General features: G+C 45.7%; 1 protein-coding gene across 1 annotated transcript in view; it reads left to right on the top strand.

The window, feature by feature from the left end:
• Window positions 1–1269: 1269 nt before the first annotated feature.
• Window positions 1270–13342, top strand: part of MED9 (mediator complex subunit 9) — a 12895-nt gene continuing 822 nt past the window's right edge. The window contains exon 1 of the mRNA XM_018558607.1: window positions 1270–1430. Within this exon, the coding sequence (XP_018414109.1) occupies window positions 1306–1430 (125 nt within the window). The 5' untranslated portion in view covers window positions 1270–1305. The remainder of the gene's footprint in view (window positions 1431–13342) is intronic.

The following is a 13342-nucleotide window of genomic DNA, read 5'->3' as shown; positions in this document are numbered from 1 at the left end:
AGTGTTTTTTTTTTATTTGCTGCTTGCACCATACATGCTCTATTCTGAAAGAAAAGTTGTTCTCTGTATTGAGTTTATCTCTGGAATACAAGGAGGGGGCTGTGGCTGGTTAATGTGAACATATTTAACTGTCTGTACTGTGCAGGCAGGTCTCATTATCAGCTGTAAGCAAGATTTGAATGCTGCCTGGCCTAACAATGGGTTAAAGATATAGAGGCATTGTATCTCAAAGAGGTGAAGCTCAGTCTGTCCCCGGTCTTTCTATGGGGACAGCCAGATTTTCCTGTCACTTGAAATTAAGAGTGACGCTTGTAAAGTTTTGCTGTGCCATTCATTATTAATGGCACCCCAAAGCAAAAATAGTGCATGACCGATTTCCGGTCCAATCTGGTGCATTGGTGTGTATGTATAAACAACGCACTGGAATGGACAGGTTTGAAATGGCCCCAGGGGCTAAAACACACCTTTGCAGTTAGGTGCACTACAGTAACATGAACATCACGGAGTGCATTACTACAATATGATTACGTGCATTTGCGCGATGTGGTACCATTCATTTCAAATGACACTTGAATGCACTGAGGCAACGCACCTCTGATGCACATGCACTGCAGCGGCCCACCACACAGGGTAACACACAGCCGTAAGTTGTGGTAGGAAAAATGCTGCAGGCCAGTTTCTGAATGGGCAACTTCAACGCAACATTGTGGGCCGCTGCAGTGCATGTGCATCTGAGCTGCATTGCCTTAGTGCATGCAAATGCCATTTACAATGATCGGTATCACATAACGCAATGCATGTTAGCGCGTGACACAACACGCGTTAATGCAAGTGTGTTGATTAGGGTTGCCACCTGTCTCGACTTCACCTGGACAGTCCGGGTTTTGAGTCCTGTATGTGCTGTTTCCCGGGTTTCAGGCCAGCTGAAACCCTGACAGCACACACAGGACTCAAAACCCAGTTTGTCCAGGTGAATCAGTGACAGGTGGCAACCATAGTGTTAACGCAGCACACAGGAGCATAAAAAGTTTACATGAACCCTAATGTATCCTTCTCCACCTTCCAAAACTCCACTTCTAACATAAAACAGCTCCTGCTAAGTCATTGATGGTCACTGAGTTATCCCCATAGCAACACTGATCACACATGTCAGCATCAGCAACACAAACAAGCCGCTGTCAGCGCGCACTAGTGACGTCCCAGAGAGCCTTGTCGCGCCTCCGTGACGTCATTATGAAAGCGGCCCATCTCGGTGGAAAGCACCGGCGGAGTGTCGGGCTCAGTGACGCAGGTTTGTGTGTCACAATGGCTACGGGAGGCCCGGCCAGAGCGGGAGACGAGCCCGAGGAGGAAGAAGAGGAGGAGGAGGCCACCGAAGAGGAGGAGGAAGATTACACCTTCCTGCCGCTGGTGCACGACATTATCAAATGGTGAGGCTCGGCTTCCGTGAGCGCGGCGCTTGGGCCCGCCACTGCGCATGCGCGGAGGGTGTGTGTGTGTGTGTGTGTGTGTGTGTGTGTGATGGGGCCCTTTCCTTACAAACCCTGTGTCATTTGCCCTGTAGAAATAGCTTACCTGTGTGTTTATGTACATTTACCAGCAGATATACATGGCAGTACATTGAACAGTAAAGCACAATGCATATACCTTGCTAATCAAGGCTCATGTACATTTTTCTTATCCATCATAATGAATGATCTGCATTAGCACATCTCAATGCACGTTAACACAGCTGCAATGAAACCCTTAACTGTAAATCAGCCCTAAAAGTCGGCTGTACTGTATTTTTAGTGCACTTATTTGCATCTTCCAGATGAAAGGGTTCCTTCCTGATGCCTAGCGGCAATGATTGAAGCCTTTGTAAAGCTAAAACATTATTTTCTGAGCCTAAAGGTGGCCATACACTCTACAACCATCGCAAGACCTTAGTCTTGCGATGGTTGTACAGGGATTAAAAAAACGTACGATCTGCCTATCTTGGACAGGCAGATCGCACTCTTGATCATCGCAAGCCCGCCCCCCTGAGGGGCGGGCTTCCGATGACCGCAATGCTGAACGGGCAGTGTGCGCGTGCGCACACCGGCCCGTTCGGCATTTGTCTTCCGAGCACCGTTCTAACCAGCCGAGAATCGTACGATTCCCGGCTGGTTTTCGAACATGCTGGTTCGACGGAAGACGTGCGACCGTACAGTAGAGACGGTCGCACGTCTCCGTTCACACTGCTCGATTCTCGTACGATCGCGGGATTTCCCGCAATTCTCGTACGAGAATCGAGCAGTGTATGGGCACCTTTAGACAGAGTAGGGAAGGGTTTAAACTCCTATCAGTGTCCAGCTGTGGAGATTTCCCTTCACTTCCTGTACTGGAGATGCAGCAGGAAATGAGGGGGAAATCTCTTCACCGCGAAGGGAATTCCCATCTTTGTGAGTTGTTGTAGCAAAAGACGTTGCCTTTGGAGGGTTCTCCCTCACCTCATTCTCTGGCGGTAGCTTAGAATCCTATACGATGATAACGGCCCCCAGGACTCATTGGGGAGGGGATTCCCCCACCCCCAGAGCATGGACATGGCAATGAAAACTCGACAAGGGGTCCAACCCCTTTAAAAAAAAATCATCCTGGCGCATATGAGCCCTAATACTCCCTCCGGGTGTTCTGTCGGATGTGCCGACTGCGTCACGTTTGCCGACCTACGTAACGCGCACGGCTACACCTCCTCCACACCGCAATTGTGCATGCGCTGTATGAAAAACACATGGAAGAAAAAAATAATAATTAAAAGCCTTTATATAGGCGCATGTGCAGCCGCTTTATAAAGTCACTTTGCCTGAGTTTTCCACACTCCCTGGTGTGACCCATGAAGTTTGTGACCTTTGTGACGTCAGAGCCCATGCGCGCTGATGGCGGGTGGAATTACTTTTTTTTTTCGTTGAATGTGTTATCAGAGTGCTTGCGCATTAGCTATTTTTGTTGGAGGCGCGGCCGTGCGTATTACATAGGTCGGCAAGCGTAATGTGGTCGGCAAATCTGACAGAACACGGGCATACTGGTTAACGTGGAACTGCAACCTCCTATCCCTTACAGCCAGGGAAGGTGCCATCTTAGCCTCTTTTAAGATTGCAGTTGCCATGGTGCTGCACATATGATCAGTGATATTTGGGTTACTTGGTATTCCTCGTGATCTTGCAGGAAGGATGATGGATGTCTCCCTTGCCTAGGTGCCATGGACGGAAATTGGGGGTAAGGTAAAAAGGCATTTAGACATAGGTCACCTGCTGTACACTATCTACTGTTCATAACTGTAAGCCTATGTGCTCCACCATAAAGGGTTAAATGCACCAGTTGCCTGTCTGTAGACTTATTACATAATGCATTGTATGATGCAACGTTACCTCTAGCTCAACGTCTCTGAGACATGTCCTCTTTACATGATCTGAGGCTGGTGAGCCTGGCCAGTTTCCCAGAAATCTGCAGACTGTGAGGTAATATTATCCTGGTTCGGTTCTGCAGGTTGGACTCTGTGTATCAAATGGATACCAGGAAATACGGATGAATTAATTTATCTTTCGGGGCTCAGTGATGTTTAATTAACAGTAAACTTCACCTTGAGGCCGCTCGATGCTGAATTAAACACCGAAAACAGGATTGTTTTGTTTTTTTAACATTTTATTATTAAAGCAAACTGGTTTTCCTTACATGGGGCCAAGTTGGCTATTTGGTTGCATAATTGTGGCCTGTGAGCTCGCAAGAATCAAGTGACCCAACTGAAGGGCATTGGTCTGCTATTTTACTGAGTAAGCTAGTCAGCAGGAGCCAGTGGGTTAATTAAGGTACAGGGTACAGCGAGACCATTTTGTAATATGAAGGAGGCTTGTCCAGGTCATTAGGAGTTGGTGACTACACTGAGGTACAACTGGACCATTTTGTAGTATGAAGGAGGCTTGTCCAGGTCATTAGGAGTTGGTGACTACACTGAGGTACAACTGGACCATTTTGTAGAATGAATGTGGCTTGTCCAGGTCAGGAGGAGGTGGTGATCAGACTGAGGTACACCTGGACCATTTTGTAGTATGAAGGAGGGTTGTCCAGGTCAGTAGGAGATAAAGACCACACTGAGGTACAACTGGACCATTTTGAAGTATGAATGTGTCTTGTCCAGGTCACTAGGCGCTAGTGACCCCACTGAGGTACAACTGGACCATTTTGTAGTATGAAGGAGGCTTGTCCAGGTCAGTAGGTGATAGTGACTTCACTGAGGTACAACTGGATCATTTTGAAGTATGAATGTAGCTTGTCCAGGTCAGTAGGTGATAGTGACCTCACTTAGGTACAACTGGACCATTTTGTAGTATGAAGGAGGCTTGTCCAGGTCAGTAGGCGATAGTGACCTCACTGAGGTACAACTGGACCATTTTGTAGTATGAAGGAGGGTTGTCCAGGTCAGTAGGAGCTATTTGCTTCACTGCGGTACAAGAAGACCTGAGGTAGAGTGGGGCAAATTTGCCATTGGAGATGTTCCTGAGCTGCAGTGGAGTCATTTTGTTAGGTGAAGGTGTCCTAAAACCCAATAGCAGAGGCACCATTATTGTGACTGAATACATACATTAAAAATGTAGAACGTTGGTCCAATAGGTAACAATGGAATCAATGAATGATGAACCCAGCCAACCATTTTTTTTTGGACTGGGGAAAGAGAATTTAGCATAGTGGTTACTGAGTCTTTGCTCTATTTTGCTGGTGGAATAAACACTTGGCAAAGGTTTGCTCCATACATACAAAGGGCTTCCTTGTTTGTGTATGGGTGACAGGTTTGATAATTGTGCTTATACCCGCCTAGCTCAGGACTCTACCTTTTCACAGGTGGCTTATAAACAAATACCTCTGTTTTCCAGTTTCATGTTAGTATTTACTCTTCCACTTCACAGGTTTAATGACTTAATATTGTTAACCAACGGTCATTGTGCAATTAGTCTCCTCATCTGGAAGAACGGTTCCTGAATTGCTATTTTTGTCTTTTTGTCAATATTTTCTGTTCAAGCCATGGAAAATATATGTAGACTTCGCCTAATTTACAGCCAGCAGGGTATATCTTGAAGCATCAGGGCTTGAGCAAGTTGGAAGCCGGAATATCTTTTTAATTTATTGGAGGGGAAGTCCGCAATTACCCACTCCGCACCATCTGCACCAATAATTGTCATACAGTTCCATACATGGGGTGTAATTAATGTCTTGTCCTCTTGAAGGGTGCCTGTAGTTTAGACTTAACCTTCCCTTGAAAATACACACCATAAGTTGGCAGATGATCACTTTATGACCAGCGCCTTCCTCCTTTTTAAACACCGGGGCCCACGTAAAAATCCCTCGTGAAGTTTTGGGTAAGGAGGTATGCCCATACCCCAAGCTGACTCTTAGTGCCTGAGCTCTGCCCAATTACTGGCAGGTAGAGAGCATTTTTAAAACCATGCAAATACCAGCTTAGAGAAAGTGATTTTTTTTATCAGCACTACTGCAGACTACTATTGTGCTGGGGGGAGGAGGACAAAATATTTTTTGCCACTTTTTGATACCTACTAGGGGGGTGAAGAAGGAGCTTAGAAGAAGACCATTTCTGAGACTATAGGTTCACTTTAAAGTGTTTATATAGAAAAACTGTTTTATTTATTTTTGGGGGGGGGATTTGGATACAATGGGTAGGGGTTAGAACACTTTAAGGCTTTTATTGCTGTCTGTGTGGCCACTGAATAGATTCACCTCCCTATTTATCTTGGTGACCATTGTCACAAGGACAAAAAGTGATAGGAAATTCAAAATTTTCCAGCTGTCACCAGAACAAGAGGTGAGAGGTAATCTTCCAGTGAGGAGTCTTGTTTTGGTGACTTCTACCCAAGAGGGGTCTTTCTTGGCTCCGGACATTCATCAGTGAACATCAGTATTAACAATGGTCACCAGGACAGAAAGTGATGGGAAATCCAAAATGTTACAGTTGTCAGCAGAATGAGAGGTGAGATTCACCCTCTCTATTTATCTTGGTGGCCACTGCTGATGGGAAATTAAAAATATTCATTTTTTACCAGAATGAGAGGCAAGAGGAAATCTTCCAGTGAGGAATCTTGTTTTGGGGCCTACTACCCAAGAGGGGTCTTTTTTTGGTTCTGGACATTCATTGGTGAACATTATTATTGACAATGGTAACCAGGACAGAAAGTGATGGGAAATCTAGACTGATACAGTTGTCACCAAAACAAGAGATGAGGTAAAATCTTCCGGCCAGGACACTTGTTCTGGTGACTAAAACCCTAGAGGGGCCTCTTGGACATTCATCAATAAACATCAGCATTGATGATGCATAGTCTGGTTACACTCTAACATTTACTGAAGTATTTTTATTATCTCTTCAGACTCTCCGGCTCCTCAGTACACCCTGTTATATCAGGAAACACTCTTGATGAGCATCTTTGGCCCTTTTTATGTGGCATAAACGGTCAACAGTGGCCTACTTTTTTTTTCCCTACAGTGAGTCAGAGCAATCCACCGTATAAGGGCCCTTGTCAGAACAGCCTAATAAGTACCTCTTATTGATTACTGCTTTATGTACACAGGTCCTGATCAATCTCCGGTTCCGGTGGCAGAGCAGATTGGAGGAAATGAGACACAATTATTTGATAGAGCTGAAAAATGTGTGCCGGGTCTGTTATTTTTAAAGTGGACCTGTCATCAGTGCATCAGATAAGCAGCTGTGATACTTGATCATTCCTATTCAGTTCCTAGAATTCGTCAAGCATCAGTAGTGTCACCCCACCTGCTTGCAGGCCATTCCTGGTTTCAGCAGATAGTCACCACAACTGGGCTCAGACATTGTTCATTGCACAAGAGTCCAGCCTGTCCTTGATAATTGGAATTTCAATTAGGGTGATTTTCAAAAAGTGGATCAGGTTCTGATAAACATCTGTCATGGAATTTTCCTCTGTATAGAACATGCAGTGTTTAATGAGTAGTGGCGCCACATTCATTTCATCATAGTGAAGACGCAAAGGCATGGAAGGTTTGCTACATGTAATGCCAGATAGTTTGGCACCAGACATGTCCACACTGTAGATCAGCTTCTTGTGATCCCTCGTACTGAAGAGCGGGAAAAGGATGAGCAGCACCACTTTATTGCATAATGCTTTTCTTCTAAAGCCGGCCATACACTGGTAGATTTTACCATGAACGCCCAAATGAAAAGTCTCATCAGAACATTGGATAATACATCAGAGAATTGACTCAATTTTTTCAAGATTTCATTTGATTTTAACATTCAGTTTTGGAAACGAATGCAGTTTCCCACACGGAAAACTAAATTTGCTGTTAGAATTTCGTTCCTTCGAGAAAAACATTCCATCCTGCTCCTTCTACTTTTTTCATCACGAAAATGACCCATTAACTATTAGAAATCAAAGAGCATTCCGAAAACCAATTTTTTTCCTAACAAAATTCCGATGGCGTATGACCAACTTTAGACAGAGCTTGCTGATAGGAAGAGAGAGCACGGGCATGATCTCATTAGAGTTCGGCTGTTCAGTCACTATCCAATGGTATTTACGGGTGGGTCCTTGACCAAGCTATTTTGCTTTAACTGCAATGAAGAAAAGTAAGGTCAGGGATCTGGCTGTGCTGTGCGCAAGGGTCATGTTATTAATGTCCTTCATCACAGTGTCATGTGTGTTACAAAAGCCTTAAGTTAAGTCAAGCCTCATTCGCATGAATATGCAGAGCCATACAGCATGCATATCAGTGTGTAGAAGTGACAGCTGTTGCATGCAGCCGCATGTACAACTCATTGACAGCACGCAGCCGCATGTACAACTCATTGACCGCATGCAGCCGCATGTACAACTCATTGACAGCACGCAGTCGCATGTACAACTCGTTGACGGCACGCAGCCACCTGTATAACTTGTTGACGGCACGCAGCCGCCTGTATAACTTGTTGACGGCACGCAGCCGCCTGTACAACTCGTTGACGGCACGCAGCCGCCTGTACAACTCGTTGACGGCACGCAGCCGCCTGTACAACTCGTTGACGGCACGCAGCCGCCTGTACAACTCGTTGACGGCACGCAGCCGCCTGTACAACTCGTTGACGGCACGCAGCCGCCTGTACAACTCGTTGACGGCACGCAGCCGCCTGTACAACTCGTTGACGGCACGCAGCCGCCTGTACAACTCGTTGACGGCGTGCACCTGCATGCTGGTAAACACGTATCCATACAGGCACAGCCCTGAGCACAGAAGTTTGTGTCCAGAGGTGTGCATCAGAGGCAGTCCAGATCGGAGTATGCAGCCGAAACCTGTCAATGTTTGGCTGTTCAGATGAGAAGAGCCTAACTCTTCTCTTTTCGTAACAAAAATGATACTTTAATAAAGGCAATTAAAAATGTGACTTATAAATCCCTCCCAGATCACACAGACTATCCCAGACCTTACTATTCTCTGCAGTTAAAGCAATACGCCTTGGTCAAGGACCAACCCCAAAATAAGATGTACGCAACAGATGGTACTCCTGAGCGCAGGTTTCTACCCGGTTGTGTATAGGGCTGCAACAACTAATCGACATAATCGATTATAATCGATTATTGAAAAAGTTGTCACCTTTTTTAAATAATCGATTAATCGGCTTCTGATCAGTTCGCCCTGTTCACAGCTCCACACGCTGTGCACCGCACCTCCTCCCCACCTCACGCTTGCCGCTGCCAGACCCGCTCGCATCCACGCTCCACACGTCGCACCTCCTCCCCGCCTCACATTTCCTGCCCATCCACATCCACGATGTGGATGGGCAGTTGTTAGTTGTGTATGCTTAGGCTTTTGCTTGCTGCCCTAGGAAACCAGCTGCTACCGTCTTATTGGATGCAACGGGCAACAACCCCATTTTGGTTTGAAGCAGCACTTCTAAAGGGTAACTCATGCTTTCCATCTGATCTGTGTAAATTTCCACGCAGGGAAGCGGCACGTTGTCCAGTGGCACTTGGACAGGTGACTGGAATTATATTAATTAGGTGGATAATAAATATGCGTAGGCCTCCAGAAGAATGCATATGTAAGACGCTCACCTCTCCATCTGGCCAGAGATGTGTATCTAAATCTCGTGTTTGGCCGACACAGAATATAATTTTCAGCGTTTACTCGAATGTCAACGCGAAGCGGCACCTCACTAATCTATAGAGCTGCTCTTCCCAGCATGGGATCAGCCGTCACCATAAATGGATACTTCGTTTTCCGTTGATGATCTGTTTTTAAAGGATGTGATTTGTAACTTTGTTTACATTTAGCGTGTGATATGCAACCTAATGGATAAGTGTGAATGTGCGCCGCGTAATCTCCGTGTCACTGTAGACTTAACTATTCCTACGAGTATTGACGTAAAGAGAAATATTCTCTAGATCAGGAAAACAAGGCTCTAGAGTTACACTTTTACCCGAAGACCTCAATTGGCTTTTATGGTGAAGTCAACTTCTATCGGGATTTGTGGGCTTGCGCCGGTATAAAGCTGGCACACCCAGCAATCCATTACAATCCTTGTTCAGGTCAGGTGCCAGTGGTGCTAATTCTGATTGGTTGCTATAAGTGAATGCATTTTGCATGCTGCACAGCTTATTGAATGAGCTCATTAACCACTTACTGTCTGGCCGATTGTAATTAAATGGCCAGGGAACACACTGTTGACAGTGGGTGGGTGGTTTTAAATGTCCTTTCCTGCAGCCCGCTTTTGAAACCGTACATATTGTTTACAGCTAACGAAAGCCGTTGCATACAAGCGTTCATGTGGCTATAGAGCTGCCCGATCACTTGCACTGTGCTGGGGAGTGTGTTGCCCCCCTCCGCCCCTGCCTAGCCCAGGCTCTGCTGTCCTCCATGCGGGCCCCGGACTGGCTTGGTGGGTGTCTGTGGTGACAATATATATATATATATAGTTTATGTAAATCCCCCCCGCGCACAAAAAAAACGTAAACACGAACTGGGTGTGCCTACGTGTGAAAATGACAATTGCCCCACAAATGTTACATATCGCTGCGAATGTCGGAGTGCGAACAATCATTTTAGGGCCATCAATCACTGCTAACACTAAACTGATGAGCAGTAAAAGCTTTTAAAGTGTTGCCTATGGGAAATTTGGGGTATTGTAGTTTGTTTTGTTTTTTTGCCTTTTCACAGGCACACACATGTTAACATTTGACATGTTTGGTGTCTATTTACCCGACGTGACCCCGTCTTTTATATTTTACCAAAAAATTGGGTAATAATAATTGTTTTATAACATAACGTAGAGAGAACAGGTTCTTTTTTCAAACTTTTCGGTACTTTTTTCATTATATAGTAAAAAATAAAAACCCCAGAGGTGATTAAATACCACCAAAAGAAAGCTCTATCTGTCCCTAAAAAAAATGGTATAAAATTAATTTCAGTACAGTGTCACATGACGGAATAAATGGCAGTCAAAATACCGCAGCGCTGAATACTGAAAAATGGCCGGGACAGGAAGGGGGTTTAACACCGCGGACTTCAAGTGGTTAAAGTGAACCTGTCGCTGAAGAATCATTGAAGTGGCTCTCCAGGCAAACCATTACATCGGGTGGAGAAATAAATATGGAAATTAGGATTTTTTTTTTTTAGGAGCCAGCTCCACTGACAATAGAGGAAACCTAAAAAGTTTGGCGCCAGCTGTAAATTTTAAGAAACATCGGCTGCTTGGCTCCTGGGACTTGTCCAGCCCTGCATTAAAGAAGATGAAAGCACAGTACTGGGTTGGGTACGGAAAGCAATACGCCTTGGTCAAGGACCAACCCCAAAATAAGATGTACGCAACAGATGGTACTCCTGAGCGCAGGTTTCTACCCGGTTGTGTATGCTTAGGCTTTTGCTTGCTGCCCTAGGAAACCAGCTGCTATCATCTTATTGGATGCAACGGGCAACAACCCCATTTTGGTTTGAAGCAGCACTTCTAAAGGGTAACTTATCCTTTCCATCTGATCTGTGTAACTTTCCACGCAGGGAAGCGGCACGTTGTCTAGTGGCACTTGGACAAGTGATTGGAATTATATTAATTAGGCGGATAATAAATATGCGTAGGCCTCCAGAAGAATGCATATGTAAGACGCTCACCTCTCCATCTGGCCAGAGATGTGTATCTAAATCTCGTGTTTGGCCGACACAGAATATAATTTTCAGCGTTTACTCGAATGTCAACGCGAAGCGGCACCTCACTAATCTATAGAGCTGCTCTTCCCAGCATGGGATCAGCCGTCACCATAAATGGATACTTCGTTTTCCGTTGATGATCTGTTTTTAAAGGATGTGATTTGTAACTTTGTTTACATTTAGCGTGTGATATGCAACCTAATGGATAAGTGTGAATGTGCGCCGCGTAATCTCCGTGTCACTGTAGACTTAACTATTCCTACGAGTATTGACGTAAAGAGAAATATTCTCTAGATCAGGAAAACAAGGCTCTAGAGTTACACTTTTACCCGAAGACCTCAATTGGCTTTTATGGTGAAGTCAACTTCTATCGGGATTTGTGGGCTTGCGCCGGTATAAAGCTGGCACACCCAGCAATCCATTACAACTCGCCTTGTTCACGTCAGGTGCCAGTGGTGCTAATTCTGATTAGTTGCTATAAGTGAATGCATTTTGCATGCTGCACAGCTTATTGAATGAGCTCATTAACCACTTGCCGATTGTAATTAAATGGCCAGGGAACACACTCTTGACAGTGGGTGGGTGGTTTTAAATGTCCTTTCTTGCCGCCCGCTTTTGAAACCGTACATATTGTTTACAGCTAACGAAATCTGTTCCATACAAGCGTTCGGGTGGCTATAGAGCTGCCCGATCACTTGCACTGTGCTGGGGAGTGTGTTGCCCCCCTCCGCCACTGCCCCTGGACTGGCTTGGTGGGTCTCTGTGGCTGGATTTGAGGGAGATCAGATCACTTTTACTGGCTGATCTATCCCCCTCCCCAATCACTGAACCTGGAAGTGATGTGTATTACATCACTTCCGGTTTCACTCTGCCATTTCTTCGGCTGCTATAGCCAGACAAGAAGCTGGTGAAGCAGATCTGTGCTTTGGGGTCCCTAGGTGACAATAGGGGTCTAATAGACCCCTGATGTCTTCATAAAGAGGACCTGTCACTGTGTCTGTGCTATTACATTGTGGGCTTGTTAGCTCCCTATGTGATAGCAATAAAGTTATATGTAAAAACCTAAAAATTATAGACGCATATAAAAAAAAAACTAAAAATTATTTGTATTTATTTTTTATGTAAATCCCCCCCGCCCCCCATGCACATGCACATACAAAACGTAAACACGAACTGGGTGTGCCAGAAACATCGGCTGCTTGGCTCCTGGGACTTGTCCAGCCCTGCATTAAAGAAGATGAAAGCACAGTACTGGGTTGGGTACGGAAAGCAGTGCTCGGATGGTCTTTAGGTTGTATGCAGCTGAGGATGGGAAAAATCAAGGATGAGGGGCTTCATGATGTGGACATGGCCAAACAGATACTTGCTATTTAAAGTGGTGATTTGTAGGAAGAAGCCAAGGCCGCTGATGTCATCACGTCTTGTGTAGGGGACCGGCTCTCTTTTAGCTTCTAGATTGGTCCCCACAGCCTCTTCTCCCTGCCCAGGCTCTTGTGGTCTAAGGACTGTTGACATCATGTCTTATGTAGGTCCGCTGACTTGCATTAGACGTGAGGACACCAAGGGACAGTCCACCAGCTGGTGGTCTAAGGACAGCTGATGTCATCACGTCTTGTGTAGGGGACCGGCTCTGTTCTAGCTTCTAGATTTGGCCCCCACAGCCTCTTCTTCCCCGGGCTTCGGTGATCTAAGGACTGTTGACATCATCACGTCTTATGTAGGTCCATTGACCTGCATTAGACATGAAGACACCAAGGGACATTCCATCAGCTGGTGGTCTAAGGACCGCTGATGTCATCACATTTTCTGTAGGGGACAGTCTCACTTCTAGATTGATCCCCACAGCCTCTTGTCCCCCAGGCTCTTGTGGTCTAAGGACTGCTGACATCATCATGTCTTATATAGGCCCATTGGCCTGCATTAGACATGAGGACACCAAGGGACATTCCACTAGCTGGTGGTCTAAAGACCGCTGATGTCATCACGTTTTGTGTAGGGGACCGGCTCGCTTCTAGATTAGTCCCCACAGCCTCTTCCCTGGGCTCTTGTGGTCTAAGGATTGCTGACATCATCACGTCTTATATAGACCTAACGACTTGCATTAGACATGAGGACACCAAGTGATGTTCCACCAGTCAGAGGGGGGGGGGGGGGGGGGCAACAGACT

This window comes from Nanorana parkeri, unplaced genomic scaffold (assembly GCF_000935625.1).
Source record: "Nanorana parkeri isolate BGI_ZX_2015 unplaced genomic scaffold, ASM93562v1 scaffold347, whole genome shotgun sequence".
NCBI lineage: Eukaryota > Metazoa > Chordata > Amphibia > Anura > Dicroglossidae > Nanorana > Nanorana parkeri.
This window is presented reverse-complemented; position numbering and strand designations above follow the sequence as displayed.